The following is a 17,477-nucleotide window of genomic DNA, read 5'->3' on the forward strand; positions in this document are numbered from 1 at the left end:
TTAGTTTCCTTTTCACTATGTGTGATTCTAGTTACGTTTCAGTTGTCTGATTTAGTTGTTCTTCTATTGCCCTGTGGCCCGTCCTCCGGCCTCCCCAGTCCCTGTGGCCCGTCGTTCGGCCTCCCCAGTCCCTGTGGCCCGTCGTTCGGCCTCCCCAGTCCCTGTGGCCCATCGTTCGGCCTCCCCAGTCCCTGTGGCCCGTCGCCCGGCCTCGCCGGTCCCTTTGGCCCGTCGCCCGGCCTCGCCGGTCCCTGCGCCCCGTCGTCTTGCTTCTGTCCCCGGAGTTTGTTCGGCCCTCCCTGTTTGGCGTGCCCCGGAGTTGCACGCCTTGAGGGGGGGGGGAGGGGTTATATCACTTCATATTTGCACATCATAATTGCATTTCTCTTTGTGTTTCACATTTTGCAAATGCTTTTGTACATTTTGCAAATGGAAATGGACAATTGTCTGTTGTTTTTTACATTATCAATTGCTTATTTCATGTTTATCAAAATGTGTTGTACGTAAGACTGTGTTGTGTAAGGCTGAGGGGACAAAATAGTGAAATAAGGGCAACAATTGTGGACCATGTTTTACATGTAAGTCATGGTCTTACAATGGCTGAAGCTGGTCACTGGGTGCAGCTGAATATTGGAAGAACTTCTTTAATTGTTCAAGCATTTCATAGAGAAAACATGTATGTAAATTCAGAAATGTGTTCTCTGTTGTAATGCTGCACACTGACAAATTCTGATTTAATTGAATTTTTTGTATTGCATTTTTGCATATCCTATTACCATCATAGGACATCATGACTAGCTCATAGGGGGTTAGAGGTTCCATTTTCACACCTCAACAAGAGGAGGCTGTATGTGCTCAGGTTGTTTTGAATGTGTAGAGTAAGTTTCAAATTTTGCAGTTTTTCCAGTCAGCTGTCTTGTCTTTTCTGAATTTCAATCAGATTTGTTTGTCAACAAATTATAATGCAAACAATACAGTCAAACAATATTGCTGTACAAATTTGATTCCAGTCCAATTTCTTTCTATTAGTCTCTCACATACAGTGATATGTAACTTTGTGTTCTGTTTGTATTTTGTGTGTAACATGTATTGTTTCATTTGATATACCACAGAATGTGCAGCGTTCTTGAAATCAAAACTTTAGCTAGCTGCAACGCTGCTCGCGCTGCGGAGCGAGAGGACGGACACAAATGCTGAGAAGAGCGAGATTTATTCAGATTCATCATCGCTAAGCCAGTTCGGGTTCATAATGGGAGGGCAGTCCGTAAAACAAGCGTACACAGGCATGACAAAAGGGAAACACAAGTAACAGGCAAAGAACCAAAAGACAGGGACACACTACGGTCAAGTACAACAATCTAACATTCAAACAGTCAAAATACCAGACGAAGGACAAGGGAGACTCAGGGGCAGATATACACAGGTCTGAAACAAGGAACAGGTGTGAAACAGGGGTGTGGTAACAAACGAGGAATCACGGAGACAAACGAGCAGGGCGGGATGAACAGATACGGAACACAGACACGAGGGAGTCCGGAGTGACAGCTAAGGGAGGGGGGCGCGGCCATACGTGACACTAGCTTCCATCAGAATATACTTACTGCACTGATAGCATGGCTAAGTATTTTGACTGCCTTGTTCATAGGCGATGGCACACAGACTAGATATTCCGATGGCACTGACAAATTGATTGACCTAAATATTTGCTTTTGAGGCAAAAAAAATAACAAGCTAATACAAACAGCTCGAACAACAGTTAAGGAAACAAATAGCTGTGAACACTCCTTCATTGAAGCAGATAGTGTTTTAATTTTTGAGGATTCTGTGAAATTTTACCTTTTTTCCTGTCACTATGAGATTAAATACATACATACTAATTGTTGCTTTGACTGATATTTTTAACTAAAAATGTACGTATGAATGTCGATCCAACAGGAACTACTATCCCCATAATCCCTTTCTCTGTTCTTTGCTGTTCCCATTGCCGTTCTTTACCTGTTTATAGATTTTTGCCTCTGCATTGCCTATTGATTTTATCACAGATGTCACCATTAATCGCTGTTTTGACTGATAATCAAGGTTGTCTCTGACAAGGGTGATCCCTGATTTCTGTAAAGTACTGTATATATTATATATAGTTATATTGTATATGAGCTAGTGTTCTGCACAAATATTTGGACTGTAAAGAGAAATCAAACGTGTTGATTTTTTTGTTTTGCAGCACCATGTTTTTGCAGAAACTGAGACAAGGCCTTCTCCTTTTCCTCATCTGCCCCTTCACAGAATAATAGCTAAATAGACTGACACCTGTAAGTCATGTCTTTGTTTTGTTTCTCCCATGTGCTAATGTTTGTATTCCCTTGTGCTTTTCCTGCAACTTCCATGTCATTTGTAACCCCGCCCCCTGTTTATCATTACCAACTGTGTTTGGACACTTTCCTTGTTAGTGTTCTGTTGTTCCATTTATTTGTGTCTTTTCAAGCCGTGTGTTCGCTTTTGCATTCTCATGCCTCAGTTGCATTATCATGCTTTCTGTATCTGAATTCCCTGCAGATGTGACTATGACTCTGATTCTGGGTTTTCCCTGAATTAATGTCGATCTTCTCAGTGTTTACATGCCCTCCTCATCGCTTCATGGTGCCACTGGCATTACAAATTTTATAAGTTTCAATAAATAAAATATGTCTGATTAATATTAGATGTGGCGTGAGTCATTAAGATACATTCTAAGCAAAATATCTAACACAAGAATAACTGTTTTGTGATTAAATGTGGCATGCTTAAATACTGTTACAGGCATGACACCTGTATGACTCTCCTCCATTACCTTGATTGTCAGTTGTGACATGGGGAGAGAGGTGGCCGGAGACACAGGTTGCATGTCATGTTCTTTATTGTCCATTATTAATCAAAAGGATAACACAAATGCATGTGCAGAAGGCAACACAAAAACAGAGCTCAATACTTAAGGAACTGGAACTAAGGATGACTTGGCGTTTGCAGACGTTATGAGATGGCAGCTTCTTATGTCAGCAAGAGTGCAGCTCCAGGATGTGAGGCATAGTCCTCATTCAATGTGCAGCACAACCTGGAGATTAGGACCGGGGAAGTGGTTTGGCGCTAGGGGGCGTGTGCAGGTGAGTGAGTAGGTACACACGCCCTCTGGTGGCCTCCCGGCCAACCCACCGTGACATCAATATGAAGTTATATTCAGGTAGCAGCCAAATACATTCCCATAACTGGAAAGACTAGTTTTCTTATGCAAATTGACAGCTGATGGACACTATAAATATGACAGCGTCAGTCACTGTTATGCATTTTATTTCCTGAGTGTGTGGGCAGAACTTTGAAGACAGTGGACAATGGCAGAGGCAACACCCAAGAAGGTAAGATGATCTGAACCACTGACTAAAGGTAAGATGATGAAAACCACTGACTGAATGCAAGGTGATCTGAACCACCTACATGAAGGTAAGATGATCTGAACCACTGACTAAAGATTGAAAAAATGCTAATCTGCTCATTTGATTCTAATTGCTAATCCAAATTTGTCTTATTATATTGGTTATAACATTGGTCAGATCTGAGGCTGAGAATTTTCTTCCAGAAAACAATGCCAACAATTGTGTATTATTTTACACACATTAGTTTCCTTTGTAATTTTTAGACTCTCCTTAGACCATGTTGAAACTCACCAGTGTAGAGCCAGTTCCACTGCAGAACTTAGACCTTAAATAACTCTCTACTGCATTGTGTTGCTATATGGCAACATATCATTTCTTTTCAATTTCCTGGTATTTAAAAATAAACTTGAATACTGATTGGCTTTTACATAGAATATGGGGCATTGCTTTAACCAATTATGTGCTTGGAGGACATCACATGACATTTATCCCTTCCAAAGTCATGCTTTTCCCCACACTGTTCCCATACTGAGGTCACCTGAACAAGAGCTGCTCAATCTACAACGATTTTGCCAATTTTTCATCCATTTGCAGCATTTCAAAAATACTGAAAGATCCTGTGGGGCATTATGACTTAATTTTATTAGAAAAATGTTTACATTATGATAATATTGTCTTTTTATTCAACAAATTAGGTGCTTTGCCAAATTGCAACATTGTGGAATGTAGTTAGTGGAGCTAGACAGACAAATAGATAGATAAATGGTGTAGGACTAGACAGATATGTTTACAGATGTGCTTATATGCTTACATATATGTTTTGAAACCATATGGTTATTCTTTTATGTACCATGTCATAAGATAAATGGCACAAAGTGGCGGGCCACGTAAACTGATGGAGTGGGGTCAGCGGATGCTGAAGCGCATAGTGCGAAGAGGTCGCCAACGTTCTGCAGAGTTAATCACTACAGACATACAAACTTCATGTGGCCTTCAGACTAGCTCAAGAAGAGTGTGCAGAGAGCTTCATGGAATGGGTTTCCATGGTGAAGCAGCTGCATCCAAGCCATGCATGACCAAGTGGAGGAGATTATGGTGTGGGTTTGTTTTTGAGGAGCTGGGCTTGACCACTTAGTTCAGTGAAAGGAACTCTGAATGCTTCAGCATACCAAGACATTGTGGACAATTCCATGCTCCCAACTTTGTGGGAACAGTTTGGTGCTGGCCAGGGGCGAGGCTAGGGTATTTTTAGTGGTGCTAGAGCACCACTGTGAGGTTGCTCAGCACCCCCTGGCTCAACACATTTTTAAAATATTATATTATGCAAAAAACTTGCTCTGCACCTGCGCAATACTTTGGTATTGTTCCTCTGTGAGCACTGGGGGCTGGGCACCCCTAAAGACCAGATCCTAAAATCGCCCCTGGTGCTGGCCCCTTCCTCTTCCAACATAACTGTGCACCAGTGCACAAAGCAAGGTCCATAAAGACATGGATGGCAGAGTCTGGTGTGGATGAACTTCACTGAAGAGCGGAAACTGAGAGCTAGGCCTTCTCATCCAACATCAGTATGTACAAATACGCTTATGAAAGAATGGTCAAAATTCCCTATAAACACACTCCTAAACCTTGTGGACAGCCTTCCCAGAAGAGTTGAAACTGTTCTAGATGCAAAGGGTGGACCATATTGAACCCTATGGATTAGGAATGAGATGTCACTTTTTATTACAAATTTCTCATTGATTAATCAATTGTAACATTTTCCAGTGAACAAAACTAATTATACTCATCTATAAAAGTTTTATGATCCGTTTGATCTTGTTTCCATTGTTGCACAATGTTGCCATATGGAAACGTACCCCTTAAAAAAAAAATTCTAAAAAAACTTTAAATATGTAAATCTAAGTTTATTTTAAGTGATAAAAAACACTGTAAACATTTTTTACATGTTGGTGTAATAATGTGTGCAGTAGAGGGATAAGCCCTTTTCCTTAATGGGATGTACTAATCCAGTTTGTTATAAGAGTTGCACCTCTTCTTGCCATCTCAACATGCTGTGGATGGATATTTCTTTGACACCCTGAAGATTTCATCTAGGGTTGGTGTGTCTCTCTCTGCTGCCAACTGTGTTTAAGCAGTTGTCTTTGGTTTGTCATCTTTGTCTCAAAAGGTCTTGTCTTCAGCATTGATTTGCGCAGTGTGCTGGGTGGTGTATATTGGTGCAGCAAAAGATTTTGGCTGGTTTCTTTGCCACCCTGCCACCATTTCTGCTAGACCTGACCTGTCTCACTCTGACCTGTCATGATTCTAATGAAGTGAGCGTTGAGGGTGTATGTCTATAGAGGCTCTTTTGTGGTGCAGGTCTTCAAGGTCTTCAATGATCCCATCCATGGCCACATTGAGCTTCATCCTCTACTGGTGAAGATCATTGATACTCCACACTTTCAGCGCTTAAGGAACATCAAGCAACTTGGAGGAGGATATTATGTCTTTCCAGGAGCCTCTCACAACCGCTTTGAACACTGCATTGGGTATAACTGCTTCACTATGAACACTGCATTGGGTCTAACTGCTTCACTATGAACACTGCATTGGGTATAACTGCTTCACTATGAACACTGCATTGGGTATAACTGCTTCACTATGAACACTGCATTGGGTATAACTGCTTCACTATGAACACTGCATTGGGTCTAACTGCTTCACTATGAACACTGCATTAGGTCTAACTGCTTCACTATGAACACTGTGTTGGGTATAACTGCTTCACTATGAACACCGTGTTGGGTAAAACTGCTTTATACTTAGAAGGAATTTATATGGAATGAGCACATAAGGTAGAGACAGTGGCGTGCACACATAGACATCAGGTGGTGCTAAAGCACCACCAAATCTGCCCTTTATTATTGAAAGTGCCCTTTTGAAACTTCGTGTTTTTATTATTATTAATATTATTATTATCATTTTACTGAGGTTGATTTGGTGTGATCTTTTGAAAACCTGAGCAATTAAAAACAATGCTCTGAAATGAGCCACCACCTCACACACACCCGAGCTCTCTCTTCCTTTAACACCAGATGCGCAACAGCAGCAGTTCAGTTCAGCGAGTGGAAGGAAGCGTCTTCAGCACAACACGCACGGTCACAGATAGACTTCTTCTCCCGTGCCCCACCAGCCAGGTCACATACATATCAAATAAAATCGTACCGTTTGCCCTCTAAGCCCAACGTGAAATCATTTTGTTGTGAAATAAAATGTCTCATAAAGCACCAAACTACTAAGAATTTTAGCCGACTGGTCACCTGATAAACTAGTCGCTCTAGCCCAAATCAATGATAGATAACACGAGGACGACCAAATACAAATAATTAAGGTAGAGTTTGCAAATCTATGTGTTAAGCTGAACGTTTTCTGTTGTATAGGCAACAAATTAACACATTCATTTGTGAAAGAAGAAACGGGAAGTTCCCCATTACCTGTGAAAAATGCCCATCTACATTCATGTAATGACGACACTCAGTAGCCTATAACTCCTTCTCGTACTTTTTGGTCTTTTTACTGTCTTAATTGTAGGCTTATATTGATTTACTGATTGCAAAATATATGCAACAAGGCCTGCAGACAGTGGAGGTGTCACGTATGGCCGCGGCCCCCTCCCTTAGCTGTCACTCCGGATTCTCTCATGTCTGTGTTCCTTGCCTGTTCATCCCGCCCTGCTTGTTTGTCTCAGTGATTCCCTGTTTATTACCACGCCCCTGTGTCATTGCCATCACCTGTTCCTTGTTTAAAGTTCTGAGTATTTATAGTCCCTGAGTGTCCCTTGTCCTTCGTCGGTTATTCGTGGTGTGTTCCTGTTTTTGAATATTTCGCCTGTTAATCGTGTTCCCTGTTTCTCCCTGCCTTGTTCGCCTTTCCCTGTTTTGTCATGCCTGTATACCTCTGTTACTCGGACTGCCCTCCCGTTATGACCCCAGACTGTTTCTCTGACTCCGATGATGGTATGGCCTGTAATAAATCTCGCTCTTCTCAGCATTTGTGTCCGTCCCCTCGCTACGCAGTGCAAGCTACGTTACAGAATAACCGACCTACCAAGGACACAGCGAGAGAGCGAGACTCTGGTAAGTTCGATTGCTGTAATGAGATGTTGGCTGGTTTAATTCGGTTCGACTCTCCGATATTACAGTACGAACAAACCAGAGACAGGAATACCCCTGGCGCTATGGGAACAAGGAAATCTCGTCGCAGATCAAAGAAAGCGAAGCCACTTTCAGTTTCACCTGGCTTTTGCGACGAGACTCCTATTGAGCGCTGTGAGTCTGCCCGGATTGGCGAACACCACAGGGAGGAGTATCCTGTGGTGCAAGCAGCAGGCAGACGGAATGAGCGCACAGACGAGCGTTGGCTTAACCCTCGGTTGGCTCTCTATGACCACTGTGAGCTCCCGACGCATCGAGGGAGGCGGAGCCGTCGCAGAGAGAGCAATCGAGGAGCTTGTGTGTCTGTGTGTTCTTCCAGGCTCGCCCAGGACCCCGTGGAAGAGGACCTCCCTACGCTACTCAGAGGACGTTGGCCCAGTGGTCACGCCTCCCGAGGACATCGGCCCGGTGGTCACGCCCCCTGAGGGCATCTCCTTGCCTCAGCGACTTGTCCAGGCGACCCAGGAGGGGTCGTCCATGCCGGTTCCTGTCCCCGCTGCCCGTGGGCAGACCTCGCCGGTTCCTGTTCCCGCTGCCCGTCGGCAGACCCCTCCGGTTCCTGTTCTCGCTGCCCGTTGGCAGACTGCGCCGGTCCCTGTTCCCGCTGCCCGTCGGCAAACCCCGCCTGTTCCTGCGGCCCGCCAGCCGGCCACGCCTGTTCCCGCTGCCCACCATCCGGCCACGCCTGTTCCCGCTGCCCGCCAGCCGGCCACGCCTGTTACCCCAGAGACTGTGCTGCCCTCTAGTGGGCATGGACCCTGTGCTTCTCGTGTTTCGTTGCCCATGTTCCCCTTGCTCCCTGGTTCTGTCCCTGGTTTTGTGTTGGTTCCTGTCCCCGTGGTTGTGTCTGTTCAAGTCCATGTTCCTGTTCCTGTGTGTGTTTCCAGTGGTGTCCTCTCTGTTCCTGTCCCCGTGTCTGTTCCCCTAATAGTGACCCACTTTGTGCCTGTGACTGTCTCTGTTGTCAACGGTGTCTTTGCCTTGGTGTTTGCCTCTGCCCCACTCCTGTGTCTACTCCCAGTCCTGTCCCGTCCAGTCCTGCTCCGGTGCTTCGCCCTGTCCCTGCCTGCAACGCCACGCACCGGCCCAGCTCCTGGCCAGTCTCTGGTTCCCCTGTCCCTGCCATGCCCCGGTCTCCGTGCCCTGCATTCCCCTGGTCTGTTCCTCCAGTCTGTCCTGTGTCCGCTGTCCCTCGTCATGCCCCGTGGTTCCCTGTCCTGGTCTGGTTCCTGTCCCGTCTGCCCTTGCGTGCCCCGGAGTGGCACGCTTTGAGGGGGGGTAATGTCACGTATGACCGCGCCCCCCTCCCTTAGCTGTCACTCCGGATTCCCTCGTGTCTGTGTTCCTTGCCTGTTCATCCTGCCCTGCTCGTTTGTCTCTGTGATTCCCTGTTTATTACCACGCCCCTGTGTCATTGCCATTACCTGTTCCTTGTTTAAAGTTCTGAGTATTTATAATCCCTGAGTGTCCCTCCCGTTATGACCCCGGACTGGTTCTCTGACTCCAATGATGGTATTGTAATATATACAATATGGTAATAAATCTCGCTCTTCTCAGCATTTGTGTCCGTCCCCTCGCTACGCAGCGAAAGCTACGTTACAGGAGGGTAAACAGAAGTTAACTGAAGGACTTAAAAATGACTGTATATAGTTAATATTGGATATGGATTTTATCAGTTGGCGGAGTGACTTTTTTTCCATTGAAAACTCACGTTTAGAGAATGTTACAAATAAAAGTCAAATTTCATTCAACATGCATCTTTTAAATGATGAAGTGTTCCACGTGCGCTAAAAGTGACCCCCCCGAGCACTTGCCCCCCAAAATGTCTGTGCACGTCACTGGGTACAGATAATGGTAAGGGGACTTTATTTAGAATGATGACAGTGGGTACATACAGTATAATGGTAGGGGGACTTTATTTAGAATGAAGACAGTGGGTACATACAGTATAACAGTAGGGGGACTTTATTTAGAATGAAGACAGTGGGTACATACAGTATAATGGTAGGGGGACTTTATTTAGAATGAAGACAGTGGGTACATACAGTATAATGGTAGGGGGACTTTATGATCTCATTTTTGTTATCAGTGTGGCTCATCTAGCAGGGAAGCTTGTAAAACATCTTCATGATATCCAGAAGAAAGAAAGAGAGCTATCATGCGAGCAGATTAAAAGACTGTCTTCCGACCTAGGTGAGATGATTTTCTTTTTACAAGTATAGACAAGTATTATATATATATATATATATATATATATATATATATATATACACACACATACACACACACACATTCCACTTCATCAACAGAAAAGCGCAAAGCATCAGTCAGATAATTAGCATAAAATAATTAACATAATTTAGAAGTGTAATATCTTAATAACCGAACTCATTAATGGAATGTTTTTTAGCGTCAGAGCAGCAAACCCCTTCTGACGCTACTGATGATCCCAAGGAGGCCAGGATGGAGGGTAAAAAGAGGCCAGCTGCAGCTGAAAAGGCCACATCTAAAAAAAGAAAGATGGATGCCACATTGTTTTCCAGAGGTAAACCAATTTAGTTGCGCAATGTACAAGTACAATGTGTAATGACAATAAAGGTTCATTTCATTTCACAACTGCCCTGCCCTACTCTATTTAAACTTGTTAATTTGTCATTGCGAAGTTTTGTTTCTGCCTCAAAACATTTCAAACTGTTTCATTGCCTGATGTCTTCCTGGTTAATACCTGCTTGTTTTTGACGACGTTTTTGGACGAATTAATAAATAAATTAAAATTATATTATTATTATTATTAGTATTAGTATTATTACTACTACTACTACTACTAATAATAATAATAATATTAATAATTAATACCTCTTTCAAAACCCTCAGCCAATGCCAAAGAGTTGTTTGTACTTTTTTATTGTATTGTGTTTTTTGAACTTGAAATGTAATACAAAGGCAGGTTGAAGATATTAGGTTGATTCACTGTTAATAGTTCAACGTTTGCGCAACCATTTAACATTAAACGTTGATTCAATGTTGTTTCAACGTTGAAACAACAACAGACAGTATTTCAACTATATTTCAACCACATTTCAACGTTGAAGGTCGGTCGTGGGTAGCTGGGTAGCTTCTTTGTCTCGTCTTAGTTTCCTGATGTTGTTCTTCGAACTTTAGCAAAGAAAATGGATTTGATCAGGTGGTCTCTCAACGCAATTGGCATTATTTTTTCCATGTGGAGTCATGGTGCGGGAGAACTCACATGTCTGGATGGACAGTCCTCATCTGGATATGTTTGGCTCAGGGGGGACGTGGCGTAGTTTGTGTCTTGCGCCTCTCTCCCTGGAAGATGTTGAGGATGTGTTCTTATTTGGAACTTTGATCACTGGGGTTCTGCTGATTGGATTAGGTGTTGCCCTGGTGTATTGGGAAATTAAAAGAGTGGGGTCAGTTATCGAACGCCCACGAAAATTGCCCAACTTGATTGATGCAGTGGGTAGAGCTGTTGGAACACAGACTGTGACTGTTAAAAAGCTGGATTTGATCATGGATGGAATCAATGCTCTATGTGTGAAGTTCCGCCGACTTAAGAGGAGTTTGTGTGCTCAAATTCCCAAGGATGAGCTCCTTGCTAAATTGTTCATTTTTCTTATCTGCACTGGCGCCCAAACAAATCTCTCTCAGAAGGTCATCGTCTTGGTTACCTGCTCCTACACCCACACAGAGACTGTCAGAGATGGCTCTCGCCTTCCATTGCAAACTTTGACACAAAAACTCTATGCCAGGCTTCTGGCTCCCCCTCCCCATCTGAAAGAATCACGCCTCTCACTGCTTACTGTCTGTGTTATCAATGCTCTATGTGCTATGGGGATTTTTTGTGTGCACACAGACTGTTGTCCTGTTCGTGAGAACAATCTGTGGTCATATTTTTTGTCCCCTCCTAATGTTATCTCTCTATGTTTCTCCCCCTGCCCTGTAAGAGTGTAGGGCTGCGCGCGATTTGTGCTATTGCGGCTTCTCTGACTAAGGGCTCCCAGTACCTTAACACTGGTCCCGGGGAATGTCATCTCACTTTGTACTTGTACAATGTGACAATAAAGCATCTATTCTATTTGCTCGGTGGGCCGACAGTCCTCACGGGCCAATGGATTTTTTTTTCTTCCCTTTTTTTTCTAAGAGACCAGCCCACAATTTAGAGGGGGCGGCCCATTGGCCCATCTTCTTGTGCTTGCTTATGGAAGCAAGGAAGACTGAATAGTTTTCAGTTCCTTAAGCGTTCAAAGTATTATATATACAGATTTCTAGCTGTTCAAGAGATGGGTTTCTAATGGATTTTGAACTAAAATAGATCTGGATGTAAACAGCATAGCAGTGAAAATCAAGATTCAAGTGACATACAAGGGGGCAGCGTTATGGTGCACTGGTTAGTGCTGTCACCTCACAGCAAGGTGGTTGGGGTTTGATTTTCGGTCCAGTCTGGTCTGTGTGGAGTTTGCAAGTTCTCCCTGTGCCTGTGCACTATTGCCAAAAGTATTCGCTAACCCATCCAAATGATCAGATTCAGGTGTTCCAATCACGTCCATGACCACAGGAGTATGAAATTAAGCACCTAGGCATGCAGTCTGTTTTTACAAACATTTGTGAGAGAATGGATCACTCTCAGAAGCTCAGTGAATTCCAGCGTGGAACTGTGATAGGATGCCACCTATGCAACAAATGCAGTCATGGAATTTCCTCACTCCTAAATATTCCACATTAAACTGACAGCTGTATTAGAAGTATAATGTATTAGAATAAAAAATGACAATTTTGTCTGATTTGCTCATCTCCAAGACAGGCTCAAAAATAAATTTTTTTTAATGAGAATACTGGTTTGCAAACAAAATACTGAAACAATTTTGTGTTATTTGCTCACCTAACAAAAAATCTTACAGAAAATCTACAGGAAAATGAAACGAAGATGAAGAAACTCTGTGTGCAAATTAAAGGATTGTGCCACAACTTAGGTGAGAGAATATTTACTATTTTTGTTTGATATGCATCATGTAGACTTTTGAGAGTACTGGATTAAACATACATAGATATTTGTATATACATGTGAGCAATTTTAGAGTGTGTATTTAGCAGACACTCTTATCCAGAGCGACTTACAAAAGTGCTTTGCATCTGATCACAGAATTCATCCTAGGCAATAGTATGGATAGGCCAGAATTCAAGATAACTTTGAGCAGTGGCGGGTGGCCAATATGGGGTGCTGGGGCGCCGCCGCCCCCTTAATATTGTTCCGATATTAAAATGAGTTCATTATAAACTGCGATAGTGAGGAAATTATTTAGTCACACTGTGTCTAATAGCCATGTTTGAATTTATTAGAAGAGTAAACACATAAATGTATTTAACTGCTTACATTGTGCACACTTCCTGTGTGCGGGGCGCCGGTCTAATGAGAGTGCATGGAGAGGCATACATTTTTGCCAAGCAGGTGATCTGAGGCTGCAGTTTAATTGGTTGGTTTCAGATTTTCCACGGGGCACAGCTCTCTGCGCCCCGGACACACCCACTCTTGTTGGTAGTGTCAGTCAGCTGCGGTTCGCTAAAGCAAGGTTTAGCTATACTTTCGCGAGTAACCGTAGCGCGACTCCGCCCACCTCGCGCGAACCTCCAACTAAACTCGATTCACGTTGAATATCATCAGGCTGGAGCAGCAGCTCTTACAAAATGAGAGAAATTCAGTTTTGTCTTTACAAAAAATTTTCACACAAAGCATTCACTTGAAGAATGCTAGGGCAAAATTCATGTTCAAATAAATAAAGGGCAATAAGACTGCTTTATTTGTTTTTAATTTGTTTAAGCCCCCCTCAATTTTTTTGCACCAGTCACCACTGCCATTGAGTCAAACTTCAACTAAACTACCGGAGTCAATATCATTACCTACTGTTTTGCAAGTTGATACATTTTGAAACAAAAACAAAACTAAAAACTGAGGCAAAGCAGTATGATGGGTAAAATGGTGAATGATACAACAGACATTTATTATGTGTGGGTAAACACAGACAGATGTAACTATGACACATTACAAATACAAAGACTGAAAACAGAGGGCATAACACAAAGGTTTGAATACACACATTAACAATGGGAGAACAAGAGAAGGCTAACAGAGGACAGCTAACAAGGGGGAGTGGCGGCATAGCAACAACAGCAGCACAATAACAAACAACAGACATGCACACAGTGGACTATACACGGAGGGGTACTCAAAATGAGTTAATTAGTTAGGCTACTCAAAGTAGTTAATCAAATCTGTAAAACAACATTGTAGCTGTGGAAGCAAGGAAGACTGAATACTTTTCAGTTCCGTAAGTGCTGAAAGTATTTATATATATATATATATATATATATTATATATATATATTATAGATAGATATATAGATTTATAGATAGATAGATATATAGATAGATTTATAGATATATAGATTTCTAGCTGTTCAAGAGATGGGTTTCTAATGGATTTTGAACTAAAATATATCTGGATGTAAACAGCATAGCAGTGAAAATCAAGATTCAAGTGACATACAAGGGGCAGCATGATGATGCACTGGTTAGTGGTCACCTCACAGCAAGGTGGTTGGGGTTTGATTCTCGGTCCAGTCTGCTCTGTGTGGAGTTTGCAAGTTCTCTCTGTGCCTGTGCACTATTGCCAAAAGTATTCGCTAACCCATCCAAATGATCAGAATCAGGTGTTCCAATCACTTCCATGACCACAGGAGTGTGAAATTAAGCACCTAGGCATGCAGTCTGTTTTTACAAATATTTGTGAGAGAATAGATCGCTCTCAGGAGCTCAGTGAATTCCAGCGTGGAACTGTGATAGGATGCCAACTATACAACAAATGCAGTCATGAAATTTCCTCACTCATAAATATTCCACATTGAACTGTCAGCTGTATTAGAAATATAATGTGTTAGAATAAAAAATGACAATTTTGTCCGATTTGCTCATCTCCAAGACAGGCTCAAAAATACACATTTTTTAATGAGAATACTGGTTTGCAAACAAAATACTGAAACAATTTTGTGTTATTTGCTCACCTAGCAAAAAATCTTACAGAAAATCTACAGGGAACAAAAGCAAAGATAAAGAAACTCTGTGAGCAAACTGAAGAATTGTGTCGTTACATAGGTGAGAGAATATTTACTATTTTTGTTTGATATGCATGTAGACTTTTGAGAGTACTGGAATAAACATACATAGATATATGTATATATACACATGTGAGCAATTTTAGAGTGTGTATATATATATATCCATCAGGTTTGTGAGATATGCAAAATCACATGCAGTTTGAGAGTAAAGGGAATAATATAATACATTTACATTTACGGCATTTGGCAGACGCTCTTATCCATATATCTATGTATGCCAAAAACATACATAGATATATGTATATATACATGTGAGCAATTTTAGAGTGTGTATATATATATCCATCAAGTTTGTGACATATGCAAAATCACATGCAGTCTGAGAGTAAAGGGAATAATATAATACATTTACATTTATGGCATTTGGCAGACGCTCTTATCCAGAGCAACTTACAAAAGTGCTTTACTTCTGATCACAGAATTCATCCTAGGTAATAGTATGGAACGGCCAGAATTCAAGATACCATTGAGTCAGACTACTACTACACTACCGGAGTCAATATCATTACCTAGTGTTTTGCAAGTAAATACATATTGAAACAAAAACAAAACTGAAAATTGAGGCAAAGCAGTATGATGGGTAAAATGGTGAAGGATACAATAGACAACATTTATTATGTGTGGGCAAACACAAACAGATGCAACTATGACACATTACAAATACAAAGACTGAAAACAGAGAACATAACACGAAGGTTTGAATACACACATTAACAATGGGAGAACAAGAGAAGGCTAACAGAGGACAGCTAACAAGGGGGAGTGGCGGCATAGCAACAATAGCAACACAATAACAAACAACAGACATGCCCACAGTGGACTGTGCACGGAGGGGTGCTCAAAATGAGTTAATTAGTTAGGCTACTTAAAGTAGATAATCAATGCTGTAAAACAACATTGTAGCTGTGGAAGCAAGGAAGACTGAATACTTTTCAGTTCCGCAAGCAGTGAAAGTATATATATATATATATATTCCACTTCATCTTTTTCTGATAGACATTTCTAGCTGTTCAAGAGATGGGTTTCTAATGGATTTTGAACTAAAATATATCTGGATGTAAACAGCATAGCAGTGAAAATCAAGATTCAAGTGACATACAAGGGGCAGCATGATGATGCACTGGTTAGTGGTCACCTCACAGCAAGGTGGTTGGTGTTTGATTTTTGGTCCAGTCTGGTCTGTGTGGAGTTTGCAAGTTCTCCCTGTGCCTGTGCACTATTGCCAAAAAGTATTTGCTAACCCATCCAAATGATCAGAATCAGGTGTTCCAATCACTTCCATGACCACAGGAGTATGAAATTAAGCACCTACACATGCAGTCTGTTTTTACAAACATTTGTGAGAGAATGGATCGCTCTTAGGATCTCTGTGAATTCCAGCCTGGAACTGTGATAGGATGCCACCTATGCAACAAATGCAGTCATGAAAATTCCTTGCTCCTACATATTCCACATTCAACTGTCAACTGTATTAGAAGTATAATGTATTAGAATAAAAAAAAACAATTTTGTCTGATTTGCTCATCTCCAAGACAGGCACAAAAATACACATTTTTTAATGAGAATACTGGTTTGCAAACAAATAACAAACAATTTTGTGTTATTTGCTCACCTAGAAAACAATCTTACAGAAAATCTACAGGAAAAAAAAAATGAGGTAAAGGAACTCTGTGCGCAAATTGCAGAATTGTGCCACAATCTAGGTGAGAGAATATTTACTATTTTTGTTTGATATGCATGTAGACTTTTGAGAGTACTGGATTAAACATACATAGATATATGTATATATACATGTGCAGTCATGAAATTTATATATATCCATCAGGTTTGTGAGATATGCAAAATCACATGCAGTTTGAGAGTAAAGGGAATAATATAATACATTTACATTTACGGCATTTGGCAGACGCTCTTATCCAGAGCGACTTACAAAAGTGCTTTACTTCTGATCACAGAATTCATCCTAGGTAATAGTACGGAACGGCCAGAATTCAAGATACCATTGAGTCAGACTACTACTACACTACCGGAGTCAATATCATTACCTAGTGTTTTGCAAGTAAATACATATTGAAACAAAAACAAAACTGAAAATTGAGGCAAAGCAGTATGATGGGTAAAATGGTGAAGGATACAATAGACAACATTTATTATGTGTGGGCAAACACAGACAGATGTAATGTCACATTACAAATACAAAGACTGAAAACAGAGGGCATAACGAAGGTTTGAATACACACATTAACAATGAGAGAACAAAAGAAGGCTAACAGGGGCATGGACGTAGTTTTGATTTCATAAGTGGGGGGGACACAACCTGGGGTGGCGAACTGTTGAGCGGGGGGGGGGGGGGGGGGGGGGGGGGGGTTGAATGAAAATTGTTGAGCGCTGTGAACAAAAATTGTTGAGCGGGGGGGGGGAGCTCGGAGCTGCATGATCCTAGTGCTAGATTTGTCGCTATTTGGATATTGTTTTTTTAACCGTTAAAAAGTGGGGGGGACATGACTTCGTCGCTACTTAAATATTTGGTTTTAACTGTAAAAACTGGGGGGGACCAAAACCGGCTTTTGAAAAAGTCCCCCCCCAAAACTACGTCCGTGAACAGGGGACAGCTAACAAGGAGGAGTGGTGGCATAGCAACAACAGCAGCACAATAACAAACAGAAGACATGCACACAGTGGACCATACA

The 17,477-nt window shown here is 41.9% G+C and overlaps 1 protein-coding gene across 4 annotated transcripts in view; it reads left to right on the forward strand.

Annotated features, from left to right (window-relative positions):
* The first annotated feature begins 3,325 nt into the window (after window positions 1-3,325).
* Window positions 3,326-17,477, forward strand: part of LOC143510065 (deoxynucleoside triphosphate triphosphohydrolase SAMHD1-like) — a 46,250-nt gene continuing 32,098 nt past the window's right edge. For 2 of the 4 annotated variants that reach the window (XM_076999062.1, XM_076999064.1), the window contains exons 1-7: window positions 3,326-3,386; window positions 5,763-5,932; window positions 9,687-9,790; window positions 10,008-10,142; window positions 12,517-12,588; window positions 14,678-14,764; window positions 16,404-16,490. In XM_076999062.1, coding sequence (XP_076855177.1) covers window positions 3,363-3,386; window positions 5,763-5,932; window positions 9,687-9,790; window positions 10,008-10,142; window positions 12,517-12,588; window positions 14,678-14,764; window positions 16,404-16,490 — 679 coding nt within the window. In that variant the 5' untranslated portion in view covers window positions 3,326-3,362. The remainder of the gene's footprint in view (window positions 3,387-5,762; window positions 5,933-9,686; window positions 9,791-10,007; window positions 10,143-12,516; window positions 12,589-14,677; window positions 14,765-16,403; window positions 16,491-17,477) is intronic. The other 2 variants (XM_076999063.1, XM_076999065.1) reach the window with 2 other exon arrangements.

This window comes from Brachyhypopomus gauderio, chromosome 3 (genome assembly GCF_052324685.1).
Source record: "Brachyhypopomus gauderio isolate BG-103 chromosome 3, BGAUD_0.2, whole genome shotgun sequence".
NCBI lineage: Eukaryota > Metazoa > Chordata > Actinopteri > Gymnotiformes > Hypopomidae > Brachyhypopomus > Brachyhypopomus gauderio.